Below are 22,111 nucleotides of genomic sequence, written 5' to 3' on the forward strand. Positions count from 1 at the left end.
TTACTTTCCCCAGAATTTCTTAATGCCTTTGGGGCTCCGTTTGCCATCTGGTGTCAGGGGAGACTGGGGGCTTGACTCAGTACCAGATGAAGTAGATGAGAGCTCATTGGCCATGCCGATATCTTCCCAACCACCTTCTGTGTCTCCTAAGGTGCACAGAATAAGAAGGCATGTGAATGAATGGGAGGGGGAACCTTCAGAACCCCACCCCTACATCGGAGCTATCCTACTGCGGGAGTCCAGAACACTCTTCCCACTGTTGCCTTTAGGACTGAGCTCCATACCAAGGAGCCAAAAGAGTTTGAGAACACCTCCAAGGACTCTCACTAGGAGCTAGTGAGGCCAGGGTTTCAAATGTGGGTGATTTAATGCCTTCAAATTCTAAGACTTTGGGGTGCAAGTAATTGTAGACCATTCCAATAAGGAGCTTGCTATTTAATCGGAGGGAGACTCTGGAATGTGGGCAGGGCATGAGAAATGGAAAACAAAGGCATTCTCACATTCTACCTCACCTGGAACAGTCACAGTACCTAATACAGGAGCACTGATACTCCAGCCGCGATCTTCAGCCACCCAGAAGCAGAGAAGCCACAGGGAGAAGCAAGAGAGGCCAAAGTCCAGCCCAACAGTAACGGGGAAGCAAAGAAATACAAAGAATATCATCTAGCAAAAGAGAAAAACTCAAACAGAAAGGAAAACAATCCCACAAAGGACAAGTTAAAGGGTGACCAAGCTTGGCACATAAGCATGGTGAGAGGAGGCATCAGGCCAAAGAATCCTGGTGCCACTTTCTCACAAGCTCAGGTACCCACAGGCAGAGAAGGAGGATCAGCAATGGGAGTGGGGAGCACTCTAAATCATAGGCAGCTCAGGTGCAGGTCCCAGGACTCATACCACAAAGACCGGATGCAGTCTGAGTATAACTGAACACAGTTACTTAAGGATTTGTCTAGAGTTATGAGACCCTAGGATGGTGTTGAGTTTCAAGATATAAAGCATGGCCCAGGGAAATAGCCTGGTAGAGGAGTTAGGGGCAGGTAAGGAGAACTCTGTGAACACCAAAGAAGGACCTCCTGGATAACATCTGACCACTTCTGCCTAGGAAAATATTCTCAACTTTAGAGTGTGTATACCAGCTTAGTGGTAACAGGGGCTGCATCAAAGGCAGATGCAGAAGAGAGAAGACCAGGATGTCAGAGAAGGGAGCAGAACATGAAGAGTAAATGTAGATGTCTGGGGTGGGGGTGGGGAAATGGAGTAGACAGACAGGGACTCGAGGAGGATGGAGAGAGGGGAGAATGGAGGTATAATAACTGTGGAAGCAGTTTATCCAGAAAGGGAATCTTTAAAAGCAGGGTCACTTTGAAATACAACTGGTCAAGGAACAACCCCTACTATTCTTAATTGTGGGCTGCAGTTATAGCTACAATGACTGTGAATGTTAAGGACACTGCTTCTGAGGCTACCAACCCAAGTGCTGGATACTCACTCAGCTTTGGCTGGCTGCTCCCTGGAGAGTCAGGCTGGAGGGAGGCAGCAGAAGCTTTGGTAGCTTCTCCATTGGGTGTGGCTCCTGAGAGCTTCCCAGGTAATGTGGGGTATTTCTGCTCCGCTAGGAAAGAGCTGTCCTATTGGAAAGAGAGAGAGAGATGCCAAATTAACCCTCAGACTTCAACTCAAACCAATTAGAAAATCCTCATGTGCATAAACCCTTTTTTCAAGAGTCACTTTTCTCTTAGGTTGACTCAAAGATCCTTTCTCCTGGTCTAGAAGGAAGGTAAAGGTTTATCCACACAGTGAGATAGAAACAGCATCAAGATCAAATCGAGAGATGGCAGTAACGACTCTCCAAAAAAAAGCCCTGTGCTCTTCGTCCCATGATAGTTAGAGGTTCAGTGAATTCAAGGTTGTGAATTCTCCCAAGGCTCTTCAACAACACCAGCTACAGCTTACTAGCTAGCATTCTGGTTGATCCCAAGGGAGAGAAAAGCAAGAGTATTATGGTCCAAGTTTCTCTGATCTCTCCATATTTGTTTTCCTGTAGTCACAAAAGGCTTTTTGTTAAGACCCTTACTCGGACAAGACCAAGGAAGATCTCTCCAAGGGCTTAGCCACAAGCACAGCCATGTTACAGAGTCTATAGGAACTTAGAACCATCCCTTTTGAGGCACCAATTAGATGCAATAAGCACCGTAGCTGAATTCTGGCTAAGAAGATAGAGCCGGGTGATTTTAAGGAGGAAGAATAGCACTTCTTTTATTTTGCTAAGAAGTATATAAAGATCATTAACACCACACCCCCCCCCAATAAAAACATAGAACACATTGCAACTGTGAACATAAAAAGAAAATAAGACAACATCAGCAAGAGACCCAATCATGAATCACTTGATTGGACCCAGAAAAAAGTAATACGAGAGGCAGAACCAATTTTAAAACTGGAAAGTCAGAATGGGGTTGGATGACTGCCAAGACCAAGATACCTTTTGAAGCTTCATTCACTGAGAATCAAGTGTGTACAACATTCCTGAATTCAGTTTGCTTCTGAGTCCTAGGAGCTATTTGAAATTCAGTTCACTCACTACACACTGACAAGAGCCTCCACATATGAATTTAGAAATGAGAAATCTGGAGAGAAAAGAGTGTTAAAGGAATCTGGTCTGTGAGTAGACATGTCAGAATGTCCAGAGATGAAGATCATGACATCTTCAAGCTTGTGATGACCTGCAGGGCAGAGAGGTCAGACATGATCAGACGTGTGAAGCAGCCCAGCAGCTTCCCAGGGCTAGCTCATCTACTGGCAGTTGCTCCACACTCACCCAGTGCTCTGTGAAAACATCAACTAATGGGTTCCTCCCTGCCCTGTGAATCAGCCCCTCTGAAAATCAACCCACTTCAGGTATTTTTAACAAGCGTCTTGGATTATTCTAATACTCAGTCAGACTCAGACCATGGGAAAAGAGCAGTCAAAACAGTTAAGAGATTTGTGGGCTGGAGAGATGGCTCTGCAGCTAAAGGTACTAACTGCCCAAGCCTAATGACCCAAGTTCAATTCCTGGAACCCACTAAAAAGCCAGGTGTGATGGCACACATCTATAATCCCAGCACTTCTATAATGAGATGAGAAAGAGACAGAAGAGTCACCCAGAAGCTTGGAAGTCATCTAGCCCACAGTGAGGTCAGTGAGCCAACAGTAAGGTCAACTAGTCTGCAGTGAGGACAGCTAGTCTGCAGTGAGGTCAGCTAGTCTACAGTGAAGTCAGCTAGCCTGCAGTGAGGTTACCTAGCCCATGGTGAGGCCAACTAGCTGTAGAAAGGCCATCAAGTTCACGATGAAGTCAGCTAGGCTGCAGTGAGGTCAGCTAGCCTATGGTAAAGCCACCTAGCCAGCAGTGAGCTCAACTATCCTACGATGAGGTCACTACAGTAAGGTCAGCCAGCCTGCAGTGAGGAGTGCAGCTACAGAGGCAAACAACAGAGATCTTGATTCAGTGAGGAACACGATGAAAAATGAGCACCTTAAGTAGATCTTTGACACGTGTGCTCATGCAAACACTACAATAGTTGGGTTTTGTTTTAAGTTTAGAGAACCAAAGAACCAGACACCGAGTTCCATCTTCCATAAGAAATACAAATGGAGGACTCTCAGTATGGGTTTTTTGTTGAGTGATCACATAAGATCCCCCAGTGTAAGGCTAGGACAACAGAAAGACCCTGACCATGACCACCCAGAGAGGTCTCTGAAGAGATTAGAAGTAAAGACTGAATATGCCCTAACCCAAGGATGAGTGAAGGCCCAGGCCAATGAGGAACAGAAAGCAATTGAGTAGGCTCTCTGGGTTCTGCTTCAGGCAAGAAGACAAGCTGAGGGAACAACTCACTGTGGACAAAGACACGAATGTCAAGTCAGAACAGGAAGGAGACAGGAATATCTGACCTCAATTGTTCCCTAGCCTCAAGAACAACCCCAGCTGTGGGGAGCCAAAGAGCAGGGCAAAACCTATCACCCAGCTGCTCTAAATCGGAACAAAAGGGTGACCTACTAGTCAGAGAGGGGTAAGCTTCTGGCCAAAATGACTCAGGTAAAGCCCTTTCTGTGCAACCTTTCAACCCCTCTGTTTGGTCATTTCTAGCAGGTGAATAACAATTCCTCCCCTAGGCTAGCTGAAAACTAATGTGCACAGAGCCCAGCAAACAGCTTTCAGCAAACAAACAGAAGCATAGGAAACATAACAGGCCAGGTCCAAGGAGGATAGTAATCAAAAGGAACAGACCCTAGATACAGAAAAGCATACCACAGACTGCATCTAGAGTATCATGCCCATCTGTCCCAGGGCACAATTTAAGGAATCTACCGAGAAATGAGTGCTGTGAAGGGGAGGACACAGAGGAAGACAATGCCCAGCTCTGAGAAGAAAGCACTTACAGAGAGGGCTGGAGGGACTTGATTCTAGAGTGTTGGGAATGGGAGAGACTGACTCTTTCTACAGGAGACCAAATCAGGAGTACATAGTCTGAGGGAACTCGGGAGGCAATGGCTAGCAGTTGGAACACAAGGGTGACCGACACACGAAACACTCAGCCATAAAAAACTCTAGTTTAAGCCCAGGTACTACAGGAAGGAGATGCTGTGGAAAAACTACTGTACCTGTGGAATGGTGCTGAAATGAGGGTGTGTGTGTGTATGTGTGTGTGTGTGTGTGTGTGTGTGTGTGTGTGTGTGTGTGTGTGTGTGTGTGTGTGTTAGGAAGAAGTGGCCATGTTGAGCTAAGCCAAGAGATTGTAATTATGATCAAAGGTGTGAGAGAACTCATTACAACCTAGAATGTGCACTTTGTAAGCAGGCCTGTTTCACTCATCTCCCATGATAAGCAACATGCTATCTTAAAGCACAGATGAAGAACCTGCTGCAGGCCCAAAGGAGTAGGTGGCACTTACATGTTATCTAGACAAGTGTGGATGGCTTCTCTGAAGCTGAGGCTGAGCCCCAGGGCTTTCCCAGGGGGCCACAAAACACAACAGACGGAAGAGCAGGCAGAAGACATTTTCTTAGCATTCCCCAAGGCCTGGGGAGTATCTGGCTAGCCACAGCACTGACTGCCATGAACATAAAAGCAAGGAGCAGCCTTTCCCTGATAGGAAAATACTCATGGAGTCTTTCTTCCACAAAGAGTTAGAAGAGCAAAAGTGCCCCCATTCTGCCCTGATGGTATAAAGATGCAAATGGCCTTCTCAGGCCCCATGTAGTGAAGCCCCATGTCGCCTTTGGAAGGCGGAGGAGACAGAAGAGCAGTGCACAACACAGTGCATTCCCCTTCCAATGGTGGCTGAGTGGGGTTGCACTCATTACACAAAACTTCAGGTTACCGTGAGCTCAATATTGGTTTACCAGCCTAGGACTGCAATCAGCTGTCACTGCAAATTCTAGGAGAAAATGAGTTCTAGTGGAGTTTTTATAACATGATTTATTCACTGAAGATACACTGAATGCACGCCTGTGTTTTTTTAACTGTGGCATCTCAGCACAGGAGAGGAGTGTTGCCACCAATCTGTGTAGAAATGACCACACCGTCTACCCTGTAACTAAAGCCTAGCCTTCTCCGTTAGAGATTAGTTTCTCTGAGCCTACAGAGCAGAGTTATAATGATAAATGGTAGCACCATGGATAACAGCAGAGAAAGTGCATCGTGCATGTGGGCCACACAAAAATGACATTTCCCCTTTCCTCATTCCTTTGTGACTCATACAGTTAACATATTTTAAAGCTACAAAAGCTACTCCGTGCTAAAATACTCTAGCAAACATCACAAACAAGGATAGGTGATAAGGACATAAATGAATGTACCTTGGGCTCTCCCACCGGGGAGAGCTGGTTCCCATCGACACACTATGGAGTGTCAAGAAGGATTCAAACATGGGGAGAAAAACAGCTGTGTTAGTCACAATCAACAGCTCAGAACCACCTTCCTGCCTACATCTGACACACTGAGATGTGAGAATTCTGCCCTACTCCTTCATATCAGATGATCACTCCCCACAGGAAGAAAGAGGCCACTGTCCAGCCAGTGAATAATATCCTGGGCAGTTTCCAGCACTCTGACCAATGGAGCAAGAGGCACGTGGCTGGCCACTGTGTCCCGTCAATTCCAAACTTCTGTGGCTCTCTACCATGTCACTCTGGCAAACATCAGGGGACAGTATGAAGCACAGCTCGCCAGAGGCTCCATCAGAGCAACTCTGTGCTTAGTCATTGCTAAACTCAAAGCCTTTCATTTTGTCCCCTCCAACCCTGGGTCCAGTCATATGCTCAAGCTCATCCTCACACAAGGGGCCACAGAGGCCCCTCAGATCTCTCCAGACATTTTATTTTAAGCTACCTCTCTAATCTTCTAGATTATCCTAGGCGGTACTCTTGACATCACCCCCTTTACCCACATCATCCCCTCATTTAGAATCTCTGCAGAGATCCCAGGTTCACTGAGGAGATGAGGCCACAATTCATGATCTTCTTGGCTTGATGTGGCATATGGCTTTGACCTTGCTGTTCCTGCTCCTAGGATTTCCTAAAACATGTGTGGATCTACCGGCCCATCCCAGCACTGTCCTGGGCCTAAAGGAGTAACTCAGTGATGGGCAGAGCCGAGTGACGAGCTGACCTTTTCCCCAGATTCACGTCTCAAGTCTTCTAGACTACAGGAGAGTTTCTTCTGAGCCCTGGATAAACAAGAAAGAAATCGCAGTGACCATGAAAGGCATTCCTTGATGTCATACATGAACAGGGCACGTTAGAAGCTTAGCCAACAGACTGCCTTCAGCTTGGAGTAAAGATTAGAGAGAAATCACCTCATAACCCATGTATAAGGTAAGACCTTGGGGCAAACCTGGCCCAACACTGGTACTAAGAAGAGATGGCCACTGGGTCTCCCTAAGGAAGCCCAGTGTCCACAGAGTCAGGGTGAAAAAAAAAGTGCTTGGGCCACCTAGCCTATAAATCCAAGAGTAATCTGGGTGGTGAGCTGCAGGCCCCTTCTTTGGGAAGAGGAGAGCACACCCACTAGCTGTAGCTTGAAGTATGGCCTAGGATCCCCCAACCCTTCATTCTGGCTCTACCTACCCTGAGCAGTCAACACAGGGGACCTGTGTCTTCACAGGGGCTATTCTTCTGAGGATATCAAATGCACAGAAAGGGGGCAATGCTACCAGTGGATACAGAGAAAATGAAGAGATTATAGCCAACAAGTTTCCCGGCTAGGTCTTTCTTCAATGTCAATGACTCTCAGCCTATGGGAGAGGAAATTCCTCAGTAGCCAGGAGAGGTTGGCTTAACACTGTGCCCATAACCCTGTGGCTATACACACTATACCTGTCCAGTCACCACCTACCTTGTGAGCCCCAGAGAGTGTCCAATTCTCCTACCTGGTCTCCAGTGATTTCTGTGGCAGAGGAGGTGGTCCTGGGGTGGGAGAGCTGCAGCGTGGCAGTATCTGTTTCACAAACAGAAGAGCATCCATGGAGAGCTTTCCCTTGATGACTCCTCTAAGAACACTTCTGTCCCTGGCTACAGCCATGGTGGGTGTGCTTATATGAATGTTTTGTTCTCTCAAGAAATGCTTACCAAGTAATACATCAAGTTCTGAGAGACAATAGGCATATAAGCCTCCAGGACCAAACCACCCTTCATCCCTAAGCCCTTAGGGACATAAGAGCTTAGACATAAGACCAGGCCTAGCACCAGACTCTCAAGGCTGGGAGGATGCCATGGCCTCTGTCCTTTTCATAGCTCGTCTCATCTTCTCTTATTTGAAGGGTCGCTTGCATGAACTATACACTACATTTTAGCTTAAATGAGCCAGAGTTAAATTCTGTGACTCACCGAGAGGACCCTAGAGATACAGTCACTCAGCAAACATCCACACCACCTATTCCCTGACAACCCTATACTAGGAATTAAGCACACCCACACCGTGAGGCAGATTAATAAACAGGGACAGAGGAACTATGCCACCTGCCTGTTGGAGACAGTAAGAATGACAGGACAGAGCTGTCTTCACTGCTGCGCTCACCATAGATCCCTGTCTTTTCCCTCAAGCCCCAGGCCTTTTTGGTTTGCTCTAGGAAAATCTCTAGCCTCATAGTACAGGTATTAAGAACCAGAGCTTGCCGGTCTGAAGACTTGGGTTTAAGACCTGTTTTACTATCTATCTGCCATCTACCTGCAGAATGACTCAGACAAACTGTGTGAGTCCTGATTACTATGCAGATATAACTACCAGGAACCTAGTGGACTTTCCTTGAGTCAATAACGGGGGATGAGGTGTGTAGTACTGGATGCCATTTGCTCCTTTGTTAAAGATTAAGTCCTTAACTGAAGGAGCCGAAGGGGACTGCAGCCCCATAGGAAGAACAACGGTATCAACTAACTGGACCTCTCAGAGCTCCCAGAGACTAAAGCACCAACCAAAGAGTACACATGGGTGGATCGATGGTTCCCGCTACATATGTAGCAGAGGGCTGCCTCATCTGGCATCAGTGGGAGAGTAGATCCTCAGTCCTGTGGAGAGCTGGTGCCCCAGTGAAGAGAGATGCTAGAGACGTGGGTGGGTTGGTAAGTGTGGGAACACCCTCTTAGAGGCAAAAGGGAAAGGGGGATGAGATGGGGATTTGTGGAGGGAGCCTGAGAATGGGGACATTTGACATGTAAATAAATAATCAAAAAGATTAAGCCCTTCAAAATTATTAAATAATTATTTTTAGTTTGATCTTTCCAGATCTCATGAATCATATGACCTTGTTGCAGCCCCACCCCCTCAAGGCCTTTGTCCATGAGTGTGTTTGTTCATCTGTGTTTAACCACATTCCAGATTTTAGAGCAAAGAGAAGAGAATTCATGTGCAGGTTAGGGGGGCTGACAGAGGTGTGCGTGAGACAGGGAGGCACTGCCGTGGAAGATGCCCATGTCTCTGCGTGGTCAAGATGGACTCCCTGATTTATCAAATATGGAGACGTCCACTGGGTGTAAGTCCTGACTGCAGACCCTGGAGAAGCCTTCATAAATATAATAAACACCACTCTTGCTCTGTGCTTCATGCCAGAGAGAAAAGATAAACAGCCAACTAAAGAGAAAAAAACCCTGCCCTTCAGAGTTCCAGTGGCCTGAGCCTAGGTACCTCCTCCCCGAACCTTCTTGCCAAAGCTTGAGGACTATCCCCTGAACTGAATTATTTGTCAGTTAAGAGGTATAATGGATAGCTGTCTGCCGGATGCCGCTCTGTGTCAAGGCAAATTCCAATGGCAACTGAACCCTACATTGTGGGAGAGGGCGCAGTACCTCTTGCTTCAGTACTTCCTCTGAGCTTTTGTTTGTGGTGTTCCGTTTCCGGAAGCTTCCCTCTACTTCATCTTCACTGATCGAGAGGGTTCTCTCTGAAGGCCCTGGAGATATTAAAGCATTGGGGAGATTATTAAATCACTACTGTGTGATTTGCTCCAATACAGTGAGACTTGCTCAAAACCTCATACTGTGGGACCCTAATGGTATTTGTTCTTTATTACCAAAAGCCAAGAAGGATTGCTTCTGCTTGAGGGTTTGACTCTGCCCTGTCTCAAAACCAAGAAAGACTAAGACATATGTACACTGTTATGGTTTGAGTATCAAATGTTTGTCATAGGCTCATGGGTTTGGTTCTCAGCTAGTATTGCCGTTTTTGGGAACCTGTGAGGGTTTTCAGAGGTGGAGCCTTGTTGGATGAAGTGGGCTGCTGGGCTGAGAGGTGATCCACAGGGTTTACTTTGGCCAATTTCTGACCAGTCTTTCTACTTCCTGGCCAACCCGAATGCAAGGAGTCCCTGCTATATATTGCTGCTGCCATGGCACATTTGTTTCAGACTGTGAGTCAAAAGAACTATTTTTCTCTCTTATGTTGCTTGTTGTCATGTTTCTGATGAGAGCAACAGAAAAGTAATTACTACATAAAGAGACATTAGTAATATGATTGGGAAAAATTCTTTGGGGCATCCAATCAAGGGTTGCCGCCAGAGTCACTCTAAGGTCACAGTTTATCCCTGAAGAGAAAAGTAAGTCATTTCCTTCTTCCAAGCTTTTATTTATTGGCCAGAGACAGTCAGGTCCCATGAGGGCTTTGGCCCAATATCACAAAGAATAAGACAAAAGAGGCTGTAACACTCATGTGGGGCCTGGCAGGTGCCTTGGGCAGAAACCAGTCAGTTCCTAGCCCCGCAGAGACAAGGTTTGTTTCCAAACAGAGTCAGTAGCTCAGCCAGACGCAGGTATCCTTCAGACAACCCTAACTGCTCTTGCAGGATCAGCAACAGGAGCCAGGACCAGTACAGGAGCCACACGAGTACCACTGTGCTCATATGAATATAAGGTGCTTGCAAACTGCACTGGTCTGGGTGGTAAATATGAAACATTAACTTTTTATGGCAACCTGGCCACCCGGTGACTCATGGAAGTCCTCCATGTTTTCCAAATCTACGGGGAACTACAAATCCTGTGAGAAGCTGACAAGCTCTGAGACCCATGAGGACTCTGACTGACCCAGTCTGAGTCCTCTCACTGCCTTGAAGGGGGATCCTAAGAAGACCGAGAAGGATCACCATGAGCTAATAATCCAAATGGGCAGTCCCTAGAAGTTCTGACCTAACTACCATATTGATGAAATTGCCAGAAATCACGATCTGCACCACCCAAGAGTCTGCATATAGATCTGTTCTCTATTACATCTCCAACCAGGGGGCAAAGGCCCCGACAGCAGAATTGTTCCTGTTTCTGACGTTATAGACAGAATATCTTTCAGAGGAAATGGGGGTTCCTCCTTCTCTTACCCTGAGTTGCCATCACAATCTCCTTTACCCTTAGGTACTTGCTCAACAGTCCTGTCAGCTCCTCTATCCGACGGTCCTGCCATGGTAGAAGAACAGAACAAGATTAACACCACATCCAGTCTCTAGTCAACTTTATCTGGAGCACAGTGAAGAAAGTCCCATATAAGACTGCTAAAGACCCCAAAGGGTCCACTGGGCCCCAGTGGTCTGCCTCACAGGCAGCCTATGACCTTCATGGTCCTATCTGAAGGTGTAGGTACACTCACTGACACCCCTGAAGTGGCCCATATGCTGGCAGAAACATACCTCTCTGCCTGATACTCTCTGGAAGGAGCCTTGATGCAGAGTACCTCTCGATGCTATGTCACCCTCTGGAGCTACACACAGAAGATATATCCTAATCTCTCCATCTATGCCCTCGGAGTCTGAAGTTCTTTATATAACAGAGGATGTTCCTAGAAAGAATCCATTCTTTCAAGTACGTGGTCTGAGGCCTTAGGTCACACAGATCTTGCAATGCATGGGTTGGAAATCTTAGCTCTGCTACACACTGGTCACTTGACCCTGTGCAAAGTTATCTAAGTATTGCTGAATCTTTTTCTTCTGCTGGAAATGTGGGGCTGTGATTCTCAGAGACACTGTTTACACTAGCTAGGTATTTTTTCTGTGTAAGGATGTAGCTAGTTTATGATTATGCAGGAATCAGATACGCTATGGTAGCAGGGTAAACAGAAGCACTGCATGCTGCTAAAAGTGTCACTCTGATAGTTCTACCATGCCGGGTCAACTGTACACACAGGGGCTGTGGGTGACCATGACAGGACTTGTACCGTGACCGAGCACAGGGGTTTTCAGCACACCACCATGAACAGACACAGCTCTAAGCCGCCTTTGGGGAATTCAGTTTAGGTGAAATTCTCAGGCATCATAAACAAGTACTGAACTTGAGTATCTAGTGGTAAAAAGCTGTTGTCTTAACATATCTCACTACTGACAGCATAGCACTGTCCAGTAGAGCAGAGACCAGAAGGACCACCAAAGAGTTAGAGGCACCTGCAGAGAAAGGACAAGGCGCCATGGCAACTGTCTCACCTTATCCTCATTGGCAACCAGCAGTGATTCCATCCCCATTTTCAGACGGTGGATTTCTTGGTCTAAAAAAAATTGAGGTAGAAAAGGAATTACTTGTACAAATGCTGACAGTTATTCACATATGTTGATGGTCTTTGACACGTGACTATGGCCCCTTTTTATTTGTCCAAAGAGCCCAGGATAGTATCTAGCCCAATGGGTCTCATTATACATGTGTAAGGTACATTATGAATAACCTAGCATTTTGTCTTTTTTTTTTTTTCTTTGCATCTAGGGGCAAAAAAAATCATTTACTGACAGAGAGGTACAAAAAAATCTTTTATAAACAGCATTTCCTAAGAACAGAAATATTTATATTCTATGTATAAATATTATATATACCATAATTGATACCTAAGCTTCTGATTAGTTTGCAAAAAGACCATAGAGTCAGAAAAACTAGAAGCAGAGAAAAAACTTAGAAAAGAAAATCCAAAACAATTTATGAATGATAAATGGAGACTGAGCATCATACACTGGTTTGGTAGTTAGTTTAATTTCAAACTGTATAACCTGATTAAATAGATATTTATATATGAGCATGGAGCTATAAGCCTATAATCATAGCTCTTCCTAAGCTGAGGTATGAGATACAAGATCTAAGCTCTGGCTTGGCAATTTAGTATCTCAAAACAAAAAAAAATTAAAGGCTAGAGATATAGTTTAGTGGCAGAGTAGTATGTCTTCTATAGACAAGGCCTTGAGCTCAATCCAAAACAAAAATAAAGAAAAGAAAAAATAATTAAGGTGGGAAGGGACTGCAAGATGGCACCACCAGTAAAGGTAGTGGCTGTCAAGCCTGGTAACTTGAGAACGTTCTCAGTCCAGCTGAACAACCAAGCCAGGGAGTGCTGAGGCCAGGACGAGGCTACACCCCGGCAGGAACCCACAGGACACCGCTAAGTATCCAGGTGGCAAGGGGGAGTTCGTACGTGTGCGGTCTTTCTGTATCCTTGGAGAACTGCCACAAACACACTATGTACGTTAAGAACACTTCGGGATTTCTTCTGTTTTTAAGACTTGAAGCCTCAAGGAGCATCCAGTATCGCTTCACGTATTTAATGACTTTGGTGAGCCAAATATTGTGATAGTCAGAGTAGGGTGACCTCAAGACCTCCCAAAATACAGCTCTACTGAGTAACAGTATGAGCTATGCTGGGAACAAGAGGCTGCTGAGCTCAAGTATAACAGGTCCAGAGTCAGGAAGAGTGTCCTAAGAAATGACATTTAGGTGGAGCTCTAAGGATGACAAGGACTTAGTTTGCTTCTGTAACCTCTGGGCCTTGTACCAATGTCAGGCAGGATGAACTGCTAAATCTCCTCTTTGGTGGTAACACAGAAGCAAGGCCTTTCAATCAAATGAAGTTAGGTTGTTTTTTTGGGGGGGGCTCCAGAGGGGGCTGCACAGAGCTTCAGTCAATGTTGTGAGAAAAGTCTTCAGAGCTGAATGTTCTAGATAAGAGAGGGGCATGACAAAGATCCCACAAACGAACTCAGCTTCATAGGCAAGAATACTGTATGCATAAGTGCGTGCTCACACACACACACACACACACACACACACATGTGTACATTATTCACACCCAGACATGCAAGGACACACATACTCATTCACAGACACACTCACAGATACACGCCCACTTATAAGAATGGGCCCAGGGCCTAAGACAATGCACTCTGTCACAGTCACACTAGTTACCTCGCTCTGCATAGTCACTGTGGAGAGCTGCACTCCGGGACAGTTGGCTGTGAAGACGTTCAATCTCTGCATCTTTTAGAGCCACCTGTTCTTGCAGCTGGGCTACCTCAGCCTGAAGAAGCAACAGAGAATCCCTTCCAGGTCAGAGAGACTTCCAGCTCATCACAAAGCACTTCGTAATCACTGGATCCCAAGAGACAGGAGGAGTGAAGGACACGGCAAGGACTAAGAGTGGATAACTGCCCTCCCCTAAGGGTGGGTAACTGCTCCTGTATCCCCTTATCTGATGAAGCTCTTTTTCTTCCCTGCTCTGTAAAGCCTGGGGAAACTGGGGCCAGAGGAGCTGGGACTGTATATAGTTGGAAGGCTCCATTCCCGCTGTACAAGTTGAACTGTTGATTTTGCATGTGGTCTCTCCTCTCCCAAGATACACATACTCCTTAGATACTCTCCCTTTGTGCAGTTAATGCTTTTACCAAACCTCCAGGAACAGTTGCATGCTTGCCCATGTCCATACATAGTATGTTAAGAATGTATACTTTTCTTAAAGAAAAGCACGTAAGCACACCGTACACACATTCGTGCACACACACACACACACACACACACACACACACACACAAACACACACATGCACACACATACACGAGCACACAAACATATACTGGCATTGACACTGGGTAGTTCCCACCTCTCCATTATCATAACAGGTTATATTTCATCCCAGCACTACACGTGGCTATCTATGCTTTCCGGACTCAACAAAAAAATCAGAGCTCCTTCTATCTCACTCCAAGGCCAAACAAATCTAGAATCTCTCATGACCCAGTTCCATGACCTTGGACAAATAACTGAGCCTTTTTGAATTTTGGCTCAATAGCTTCTACTTCATGGCCTTCGGGAAGACTGCATAATATAACCATTATGAGCGACTCATATCATACAAGAGGCCCAGTCAATACTGCAATCCTAGTAACAGTTCATTCCACCCTGTTCCTTACCTTAGGAAAAAGCTCCATTCAAACCAAGAAAAGGTTTAGAACTACGCTCTGAGCAGTAAAACCCATAGCAAAGGCATCTACCCTGTCCACTGCTTGCCATGTAGGAACCCAGCCATATTCTAACTCTGGTCATCAGAGAATAATGTGGGGCCCAAGTAAATCGTTGAACTGCAGCAGGGAACCAGATGAGTACTGGTCCTACTGGGGACTCTTCTGCCTGCCAGGTTTTGCTCAGTTTATCACACCCTGTAGCCACTGTTCCCACTATTTTCAGATCTACGTGGTCCCTTAAGAACCTGTGGAAGAGCTATATTCCTGATGAGACGGAGAGAAATCAGAAACAGTACATGACTCCATGAGGAATTAGACAACCTATGAGTGGCCAGGCAAGGATGCTGTTCTATTGCAAGAAAGAGACACTGTGACCAAGGCAATGCTTATAAAAGAAAGCATTTAACTGGGGGCTTGCTTATAGTTTCCAGTTAATCCAATATCATCTCGGCAGGAAACAGAGAGGCATGGTGCTAGAGCAAAACTGAGAGCTTTGCATCATGATCCACAGGCAACAGGCTGAGCAAGAGAGCCTGGCATGGGCTTTTGAAGATGTAAAGCCAAACAGCGGAGATCCAGGGACACAGGCAAGGTACACTGGAGAGACAGGAACCAATCACTGACAACAAGACCACGTAAAATCACAGACAATAAGATGGCAAGAGGAAAGCGAAAGAACTTACCCAATGGAAACCAAGAAAAACCTGGCAACACCAGAACCCAACTCTCCCATCACAGCAAACAGCGAAATGCCAAACACTCCAGAAAAAGAAGACTCAGACCCGAAATCATACCTCAAGATGATGATAGAGACCTTTAAACAAGAACGGGAGGAAAAGCATAAAGAAATAGAAGCTTTAAAAGAGGAAACAAGAAAAACACTCAACTCAAAGAACTAGAGGAAAACAGAACCAAAGAGATGAAGGAATTGAAGAAGGAATTTAAAATGGAAATGGAAACAATAAAAAAAACCAAAACACTAAAAGAGACAACCCTGGAGGTAGAAAACCTAAAGAGGAAATCAGTAGTCACAGATGCAAGCATCTCCAAAAGACTACAAGAGATGGAAGAGAGAATCTCGGGGGTCAAGAACAACATGGAAAACATAGACAAAACAGTCAGAGAAGATTCAAAAGCCAAAAAACTCCTAACCCAAAATATCCAGGAGATCCAGGACACAATGAGAAGACCAAACCTAAAGGAGAAGAGGGAATAGAAGAGGGAGAAGAAAATCAACTAAGAGGCACAGTAAATATATTCAACAAAACCATAGATGATAATTTCTCTACCCTTAAGAAAGAGATGACCATGAGTATAAAAGAAGCCTACAAAACTCCAAATAGAGTGGACCAGAAAAGAAATTCCTCCCGACACATAATAGTCAAAACTCCAAGTGCCCAAAGGAAAGAAAGAATACTAAAAGCAGTAAGGGAAAACGGTCATGTAACATATAAAAGCAGACCAATCAGAATCACCCCCGACTTCTCAACAGAAACTATGAAAGCTAGAAGATCCTGGACAGACATTATGCAGACCCTAAGAGAACACAAGTGTCAGCCTAAGCTGCTATACCCAGCAAAACTCTCAATCACCATATATGGAGAGACCAAGATATTCCAGGACAAAACTAAATTTACACAATATCTGACCACAAACCCAGCACTACAACAAATTATAGGTCAAAAACTCAATACAAGGAGAGAAAATACATTGTAGTAAAAACAAGAAAATACCTAAGCAAGAAAACCAAACCAAAAGAAGAAAGACACACAGGCACAATTCTACCTCTAAAAGCAAAAATAGCAAGAAACAGCAACCACTATTCCTTAATATCTGTTAACATAAATGGACTCAATTCCCCAATAGAAAGACATAGGCTATCAGACTGGATACATAAACAGAATCCAGCATTTTGCTGCATACAGGAGGAAACTCATCTCAGAGAAAGAAATTAGGAAAAAGATACCCTTCACAATAGTCACAAACAATATGAAATACTTTGGTGTGATTCTAACTAAGTAACTGAAAAACCTATATGACAAAAACATCAAATTTCTAAAGAAGGAAATCGAGGAAGATCTCAGAAAATGGAAAGATCTCCCATGCTCATGGATTGGAAGGATCAACATTATAAAAATGGCCATCTTACCAGAAGCAATCTACAGATTCAATGCAATCCCCATCAAAATTCCAACCCAATTTTTCATAGAGTTCGAAAGAGCAATGTGCAATTTCATCTGGAATAACAACTTCAGGAATCACCATCCCTGACCTCAAGCTATATTACAAGGCAATTGTGTTAAAAACCGCATGGTACTGGTACAGAGATAGGCACGTGGATCAATGGAATAGAATAGAAGATCCAGAAATGAGCCCTCACATATATGGTCACATGATTTTTGACAAAGGAGCTATAAACATTCAAGGGAAAAAGGACAGTCTCTTCAACAAATTTTGTTGGTCCAACTGGCACTCAGCATGCAGAAGAATGAAAATAGACCCTTTCTTATCTCCTTGTACAAATCTCAAGTGCAAGTGGATTAAAGAACTTCACATTAAACCAGGTACACTGAAACTATTAGAAGAGAAAGTAGGGAAAACCTTAGAACACATAGGCACAGGAGAAAATTTCCTGAACAGAACACCAATGGCTCATGCTCTAAGGTCAAATATCGACAAATGGGACTTAATGAGATTGCAAAGTTTCTGTAAGGCTAAGGACACTGTCAAGAAAACAAAATGGAAGCCAATAGATTGGGGAAAGATCTTTACCAACCCCACATCTGATAGAGGCCTAATATCCTAGGTATACAAAAAACTCAAGAAGTTCAACACCAGAGAATTAAATAACCCTATTAATAAATGGGGTACAGAGCTAAACAAAAAGTTCTCAATTGAGGAATATCGAATGGCTGAGAAGCATCTAAGGAAGTGCTGGACATCCTTAGCCATCAGAGAAATGCAAATCAAAACAACCCTGAGATTCCACCTCACACCAGCCAGATTGGCCAAGATCAAAAATTCAGATGACAGCAGATGCTGGCAAGAATGCTGAGAAAGAGAAACACTTCTCCATTGTTGGTGGGGTTGTAAACTGGTACAACCACTCTGGAAATCAGTATGGCATTTCCTCACAAAATTGGACATAGTACTACCTGAAGACCCAGTTATTCCACTTCTGGGCATATACCCCAGAGAAGCTCCAACATACAACAAAGACACATGCACCACAATGTTCATAGAACCCAGATGTCCTTCAGTAGATGAATGGACACAAAACTCATGGTATATTTACACAACAGAGTACTACTCATCTATCAGAAACAATGACTTTATGAAATTTCTAAGAAATGGATGCATCTAGAGAATATCATCCTGAGTGAGATAACCCAGTAACCAAAGAACAGACATAATATGCAGTCACTGATAATTGGACACTAACTCCAGAAAGCTCTGAACACCCCAGAAACTACTTACAGGCTATATGAAGTTCAAGAAAAACAAAGGCCAAAAAAAAATGAAAAATCATTATGCTTAATCTTTACACACCAAGAAAACGTTGACTATTTCCAGGTTGCATCTTGTTTTACATGTACTTTATGCTCATTGTAACTAGTAAGATTTTAATACACACTATCAAACCTTTAAGAAAATCAAGTACTGACAAAAATGTATTCATATACTTTTATGCAAAAATGCTTAAAATGTATACATTTGTCTTTGTTTTTTAAAATAAAGTTTTTCAATTAAAAAATATTAATGATAAATATATACTAGAATATATAATGATATGATCGATTCTGAAGAGTACTGCTATGAACAAACAGTGACAGTATCCTATTTGTAGAAATAAAATTATTTTAAAAGCTAAAAAAAATCTGCTAGTCAAGATAAGGACCCACAATAATTTTTAAGTTTTGATTTATAAATTCAAATCCATGTATTTCTCCTCAAATTTTGGTGATACTTCTTTGTAGAAGCTTAAGAGACAACATTACAGACATATTGCTAACACATATGTGATACCTCTCTGTCTTCAATCCTCACATAAAAACAAGTTGTAAGCTTGTCTTACAAAGGATAAAACTTAATAATGTGAGAAACTAAGTAGGGGTACTTATCAAAAAAATGTATTTTTAACCAATTCAGATTCCTTTAATATATGATTGCTCTATCAGCCTTAAAAAGAAAAAAAAGAAAAGAAAATGTAAAGCCTATGGGAAAACATATGAGCATATGGGAAGGGGGTTTGGAGTGTTCGTTAAAAACATAACAGATGTCAACCTCTGACATGTCCAGTGCAGAATATCACCCACCCAGCCTGCCTGCTTCACATAACTTAGTCTCTCTGTTTCATTGCAGAACGTCATCAGCCAGCCTGCTGCTCCAATGCAAGTTTTACCCACTTGCCTTGTCTGCTGTCATGCAGAACTCCGCCTTCCCTCCCAGCAGCTCCTCCAGTGGAGAGCTCCAGGCACTCCGGGCTGCATGCTACCAGGTTAATAGGAGGAATGAAGGCCATGCTTAAGAAACTTGTTATTTCTCAGTCTTCTCAGTGGGTCTGAATAAACCTTCTGTCACATCCTCCAAATGGGACAGAGATATAAAGAAAAACAGGAGATGCAAAGTCAGATTGGTTTTTTGTTTTTTGTTGTTGTTGTTGTTGTTGTTGTTGTTGTTGTTGTTGTTGTTGTTGTTGTTTAACTGCAAAGCCCCCTATGGAGCACATTCCTCTGCTCTGGGCTATACCCAGAATCAAAAGTGCCAAGCCTGGCTACTCCATTCAGCTTACTGAGCTGGGCACCCAAGATGGACCACATATGATTTGGGGCCTGCATGTCCACTGGCTTACGGATAATGGTGCCAATGGCTTCTGACAACTCTAACCTTAGGATTTTCAACCTAAATGCATCTCATTTCTTCCAGGTAACCCTGGTGATCTTCGGAGAGAAATCTCTCAACTTTTCTTGCATGGCTCCTCGCCTGTGGCTCTGTAGTGTGAATAGTATATCTCTTAGAAATCCAATGTTATACTTACCAGCTAGCCTCACAGAGGAAAAGTGGGCCTACTGAGTCAGACTGCAGCACCTGGTACTGAGGGGTCTCCTCCTTGAGGCTGGCCTCTCTATGAGGCCTGATGCACTATGGAGCCTGTCTTAATTACTTTCCTATTGCTGTGACAAGACACCATGACCAAGGCAACTTATAGGACAAAGTCTATCGGGGGCTTAGCTTCATGGCCATGATGGTAGACAATATTATGGAGACAGACATTATGGCAGACAGACAGGTGGACAGGTGTGCCGCTGAAGCAGTACCTGAGAGCTTATATCGTATCCATAAAAATGAAGGAGCATAGACAGCTAACTAGGAATGGCATAGACTTCCAAAACCTTAAAGGCAACACCTAATTCTTTCCAAACAGTTCCAACAACTAGAGACCAAGCATCCAAAATTGAGCCTTAGCCACAGATCCTATAGTCCAAGTGATCTGACTCAATCTTTACTCTGAAAACACCACAGAACAGGGAAAAACTATAGGTTCTCTGCTATCCTTAGAAGGCTACCTGACCCACAGGTAGATGGATCTCCCCATCCAGAACCAAGAAAAGCCTCTGCTGCCAGAGATCTTCAGCAATCAGAAGCTTGGCATGGGTGGCAGAGATGTGTACTCTGGGTCCCTGCAGGGCAGGGAGATATTCTGCAGGACTGTGTCTTACTAAGCTCAGAGCACAAACCCTGCTGTTGCTTGTAGTAAGAATGAGCCACCTTTAGGGACTGAGGAGGCTTACACAGACAACTGAACTGCTTACAAGCACAGAGAGGATTTCAGTTTGAGAAACTGCCACTTCAGAAAGGAACAGGACAGCACAGAAAGGGGAGACCCAGGCCCAAACCTCACATTGGCCACTGAAGTCTCATTTCCTTTCATAGCAAAATCGGCATCAAACACACCCATTGCATATGTTCTCTGACTTAAAAAACAGAGGTGTGCAAAGAGCTGGGAGTATTCTGGCAGGAGGTGTTTCACACCTGGTAATTATTAAAGATGCCTTCGAATCTCACGGGTCCACATGCCAAGGCAGAGAGCTTGGGTGGATTAAAAAGAGTTTCTTGGTTTTACCACAAAGGGTGATGTGTCCGACTTCAAAGGCTTCGCCGAGGCTGCACTGGCAGGAGTGAGTGCCGTAGTGGAAAGTTTTGAGCTACTGGAAAAAACAAGGCTCTTAAATTGGTGACAATAAAGCCCAGCACACACAAGGCTCTGTGCTCCCCCAACAGTCCATCAGTCTATCTTCAGGCCGGGCTTGACTGGCAGGGAAAGTTACTCACTCTCTCCAAGCCTCCATTTTGTCATCTGTAAAATGCTTAAGTATGTTATGTTTAAATTTGAGAATGTGACTATGTAAATACTAACATCATAGTCAACACTTCTCTTTTATTAACTTAAGAAATCACTAATTTTCAAATGGACAAAATGGCATGATATATACTTTTATATAAATCATCACCAGAGGGGCTGGAGAGATGGCTCAGTGGTTAAGGGCACCAGCTGCTCTTCCAGAGGTCCTGAGTTCAATTCCCAGAAACCACATGGTGGCTCACAACCATCTGTAATGAGGTCCGGTGTGTCTGAAAACAGCTACAGTGTACTTGTATACATAAAATAAATAAATAAATCTTTAAAAAAATCATCACCAGAAATTGAGCAAGAAATGGAGAGAGGGAGGGAGAGAGAAGAGAAGGGAGGAGAAAGAGGAGGCAGGGCCTGTAAATAAAAACACCTGGAAGGAAAAAATATTAACCATGGCAGTAGTGTCTGGATGATCTGGGTGATTTTTATTCCTTTCTTTCTTTCAAAAACTTTTTAAAAATTATTTTATGTGTTCATACATAAACAAACAGAAATGTTTTGCCTATGTGTGTAGTTAGGCACCATACACAGGCTGTGATAGCTGAAGCCACAAAGGTTTGTCAGGCCCCTAGAATTAGAGTTACAAAAGGGAAGTGGGGAAGAATAGTGGGAGGGGGTGACCGGGAGGGGGCCAGTGAGCAGGATGAAAAGTTAAAAAAAAAAAATGTCAACACACACTGAACACCGAAATGCCCATAAGAATCACCAGGAGTCACCTGTGAATGGCTCTACAGGACCTAAGCAAAAGCAGAAGAGTTTTCTCTTAAGGGGCATCATCCCAAGCTTCCTACAGGAGAAACTGGACCTAGACTTGTTTAAGGGTTTCCGTCCTCCTCCTAATGCTCATGTGAAGCCTTCGTTGTTGGATCCTACTCCGTCAAGTATGCCCCTCCCCAGAAGGCACAGTACGGTGATGTGACCGAGCCACAGCGTTTGTAGTGAGCAGACCAGAATAACCAGAACTTCCTTC

The 22,111-nt window shown here is 44.2% G+C and overlaps 1 protein-coding gene across 15 annotated transcripts in view; it reads right to left on the minus strand.

Annotated features, from left to right (window-relative positions):
* The window catches only part of PPFIBP2 (PPFIA binding protein 2), a gene marked incomplete at its 5' end in the record, with an annotated part of 153,001 nt that overhangs the window by 18,117 nt on the left and 112,773 nt on the right, over positions 1-22,111 (minus strand). For 6 of the 15 annotated variants that reach the window (XM_080912717.1, XM_080912709.1, XM_080912721.1 and 3 more), the window contains 10 exons: positions 5-146; positions 513-563; positions 1,490-1,628; positions 5,845-5,886; positions 6,656-6,713; positions 7,416-7,483; positions 9,328-9,431; positions 10,845-10,920; positions 11,937-11,998; positions 13,675-13,786. In XM_080912717.1, coding sequence (XP_080768843.1) covers positions 5-146; positions 513-563; positions 1,490-1,628; positions 5,845-5,886; positions 6,656-6,713; positions 7,416-7,483; positions 9,328-9,431; positions 10,845-10,920; positions 11,937-11,998; positions 13,675-13,786 — 854 coding nt within the window. The remainder of the gene's footprint in view (positions 1-4; positions 147-512; positions 564-1,489; positions 1,629-5,844; positions 5,887-6,655; positions 6,714-7,415; positions 7,484-9,327; positions 9,432-10,844; positions 10,921-11,936; positions 11,999-13,674; positions 13,787-22,111) is intronic. The other 9 variants (XM_080912719.1, XM_080912723.1, XM_080912713.1 and 6 more) reach the window with 2 other exon arrangements.

The sequence above is a fragment of the Micromys minutus genome, assembly GCF_963924665.1.
Source record: "Micromys minutus genome assembly, chromosome: 2".
In the NCBI taxonomy this organism is placed as follows: domain Eukaryota; kingdom Metazoa; phylum Chordata; class Mammalia; order Rodentia; family Muridae; genus Micromys; species Micromys minutus.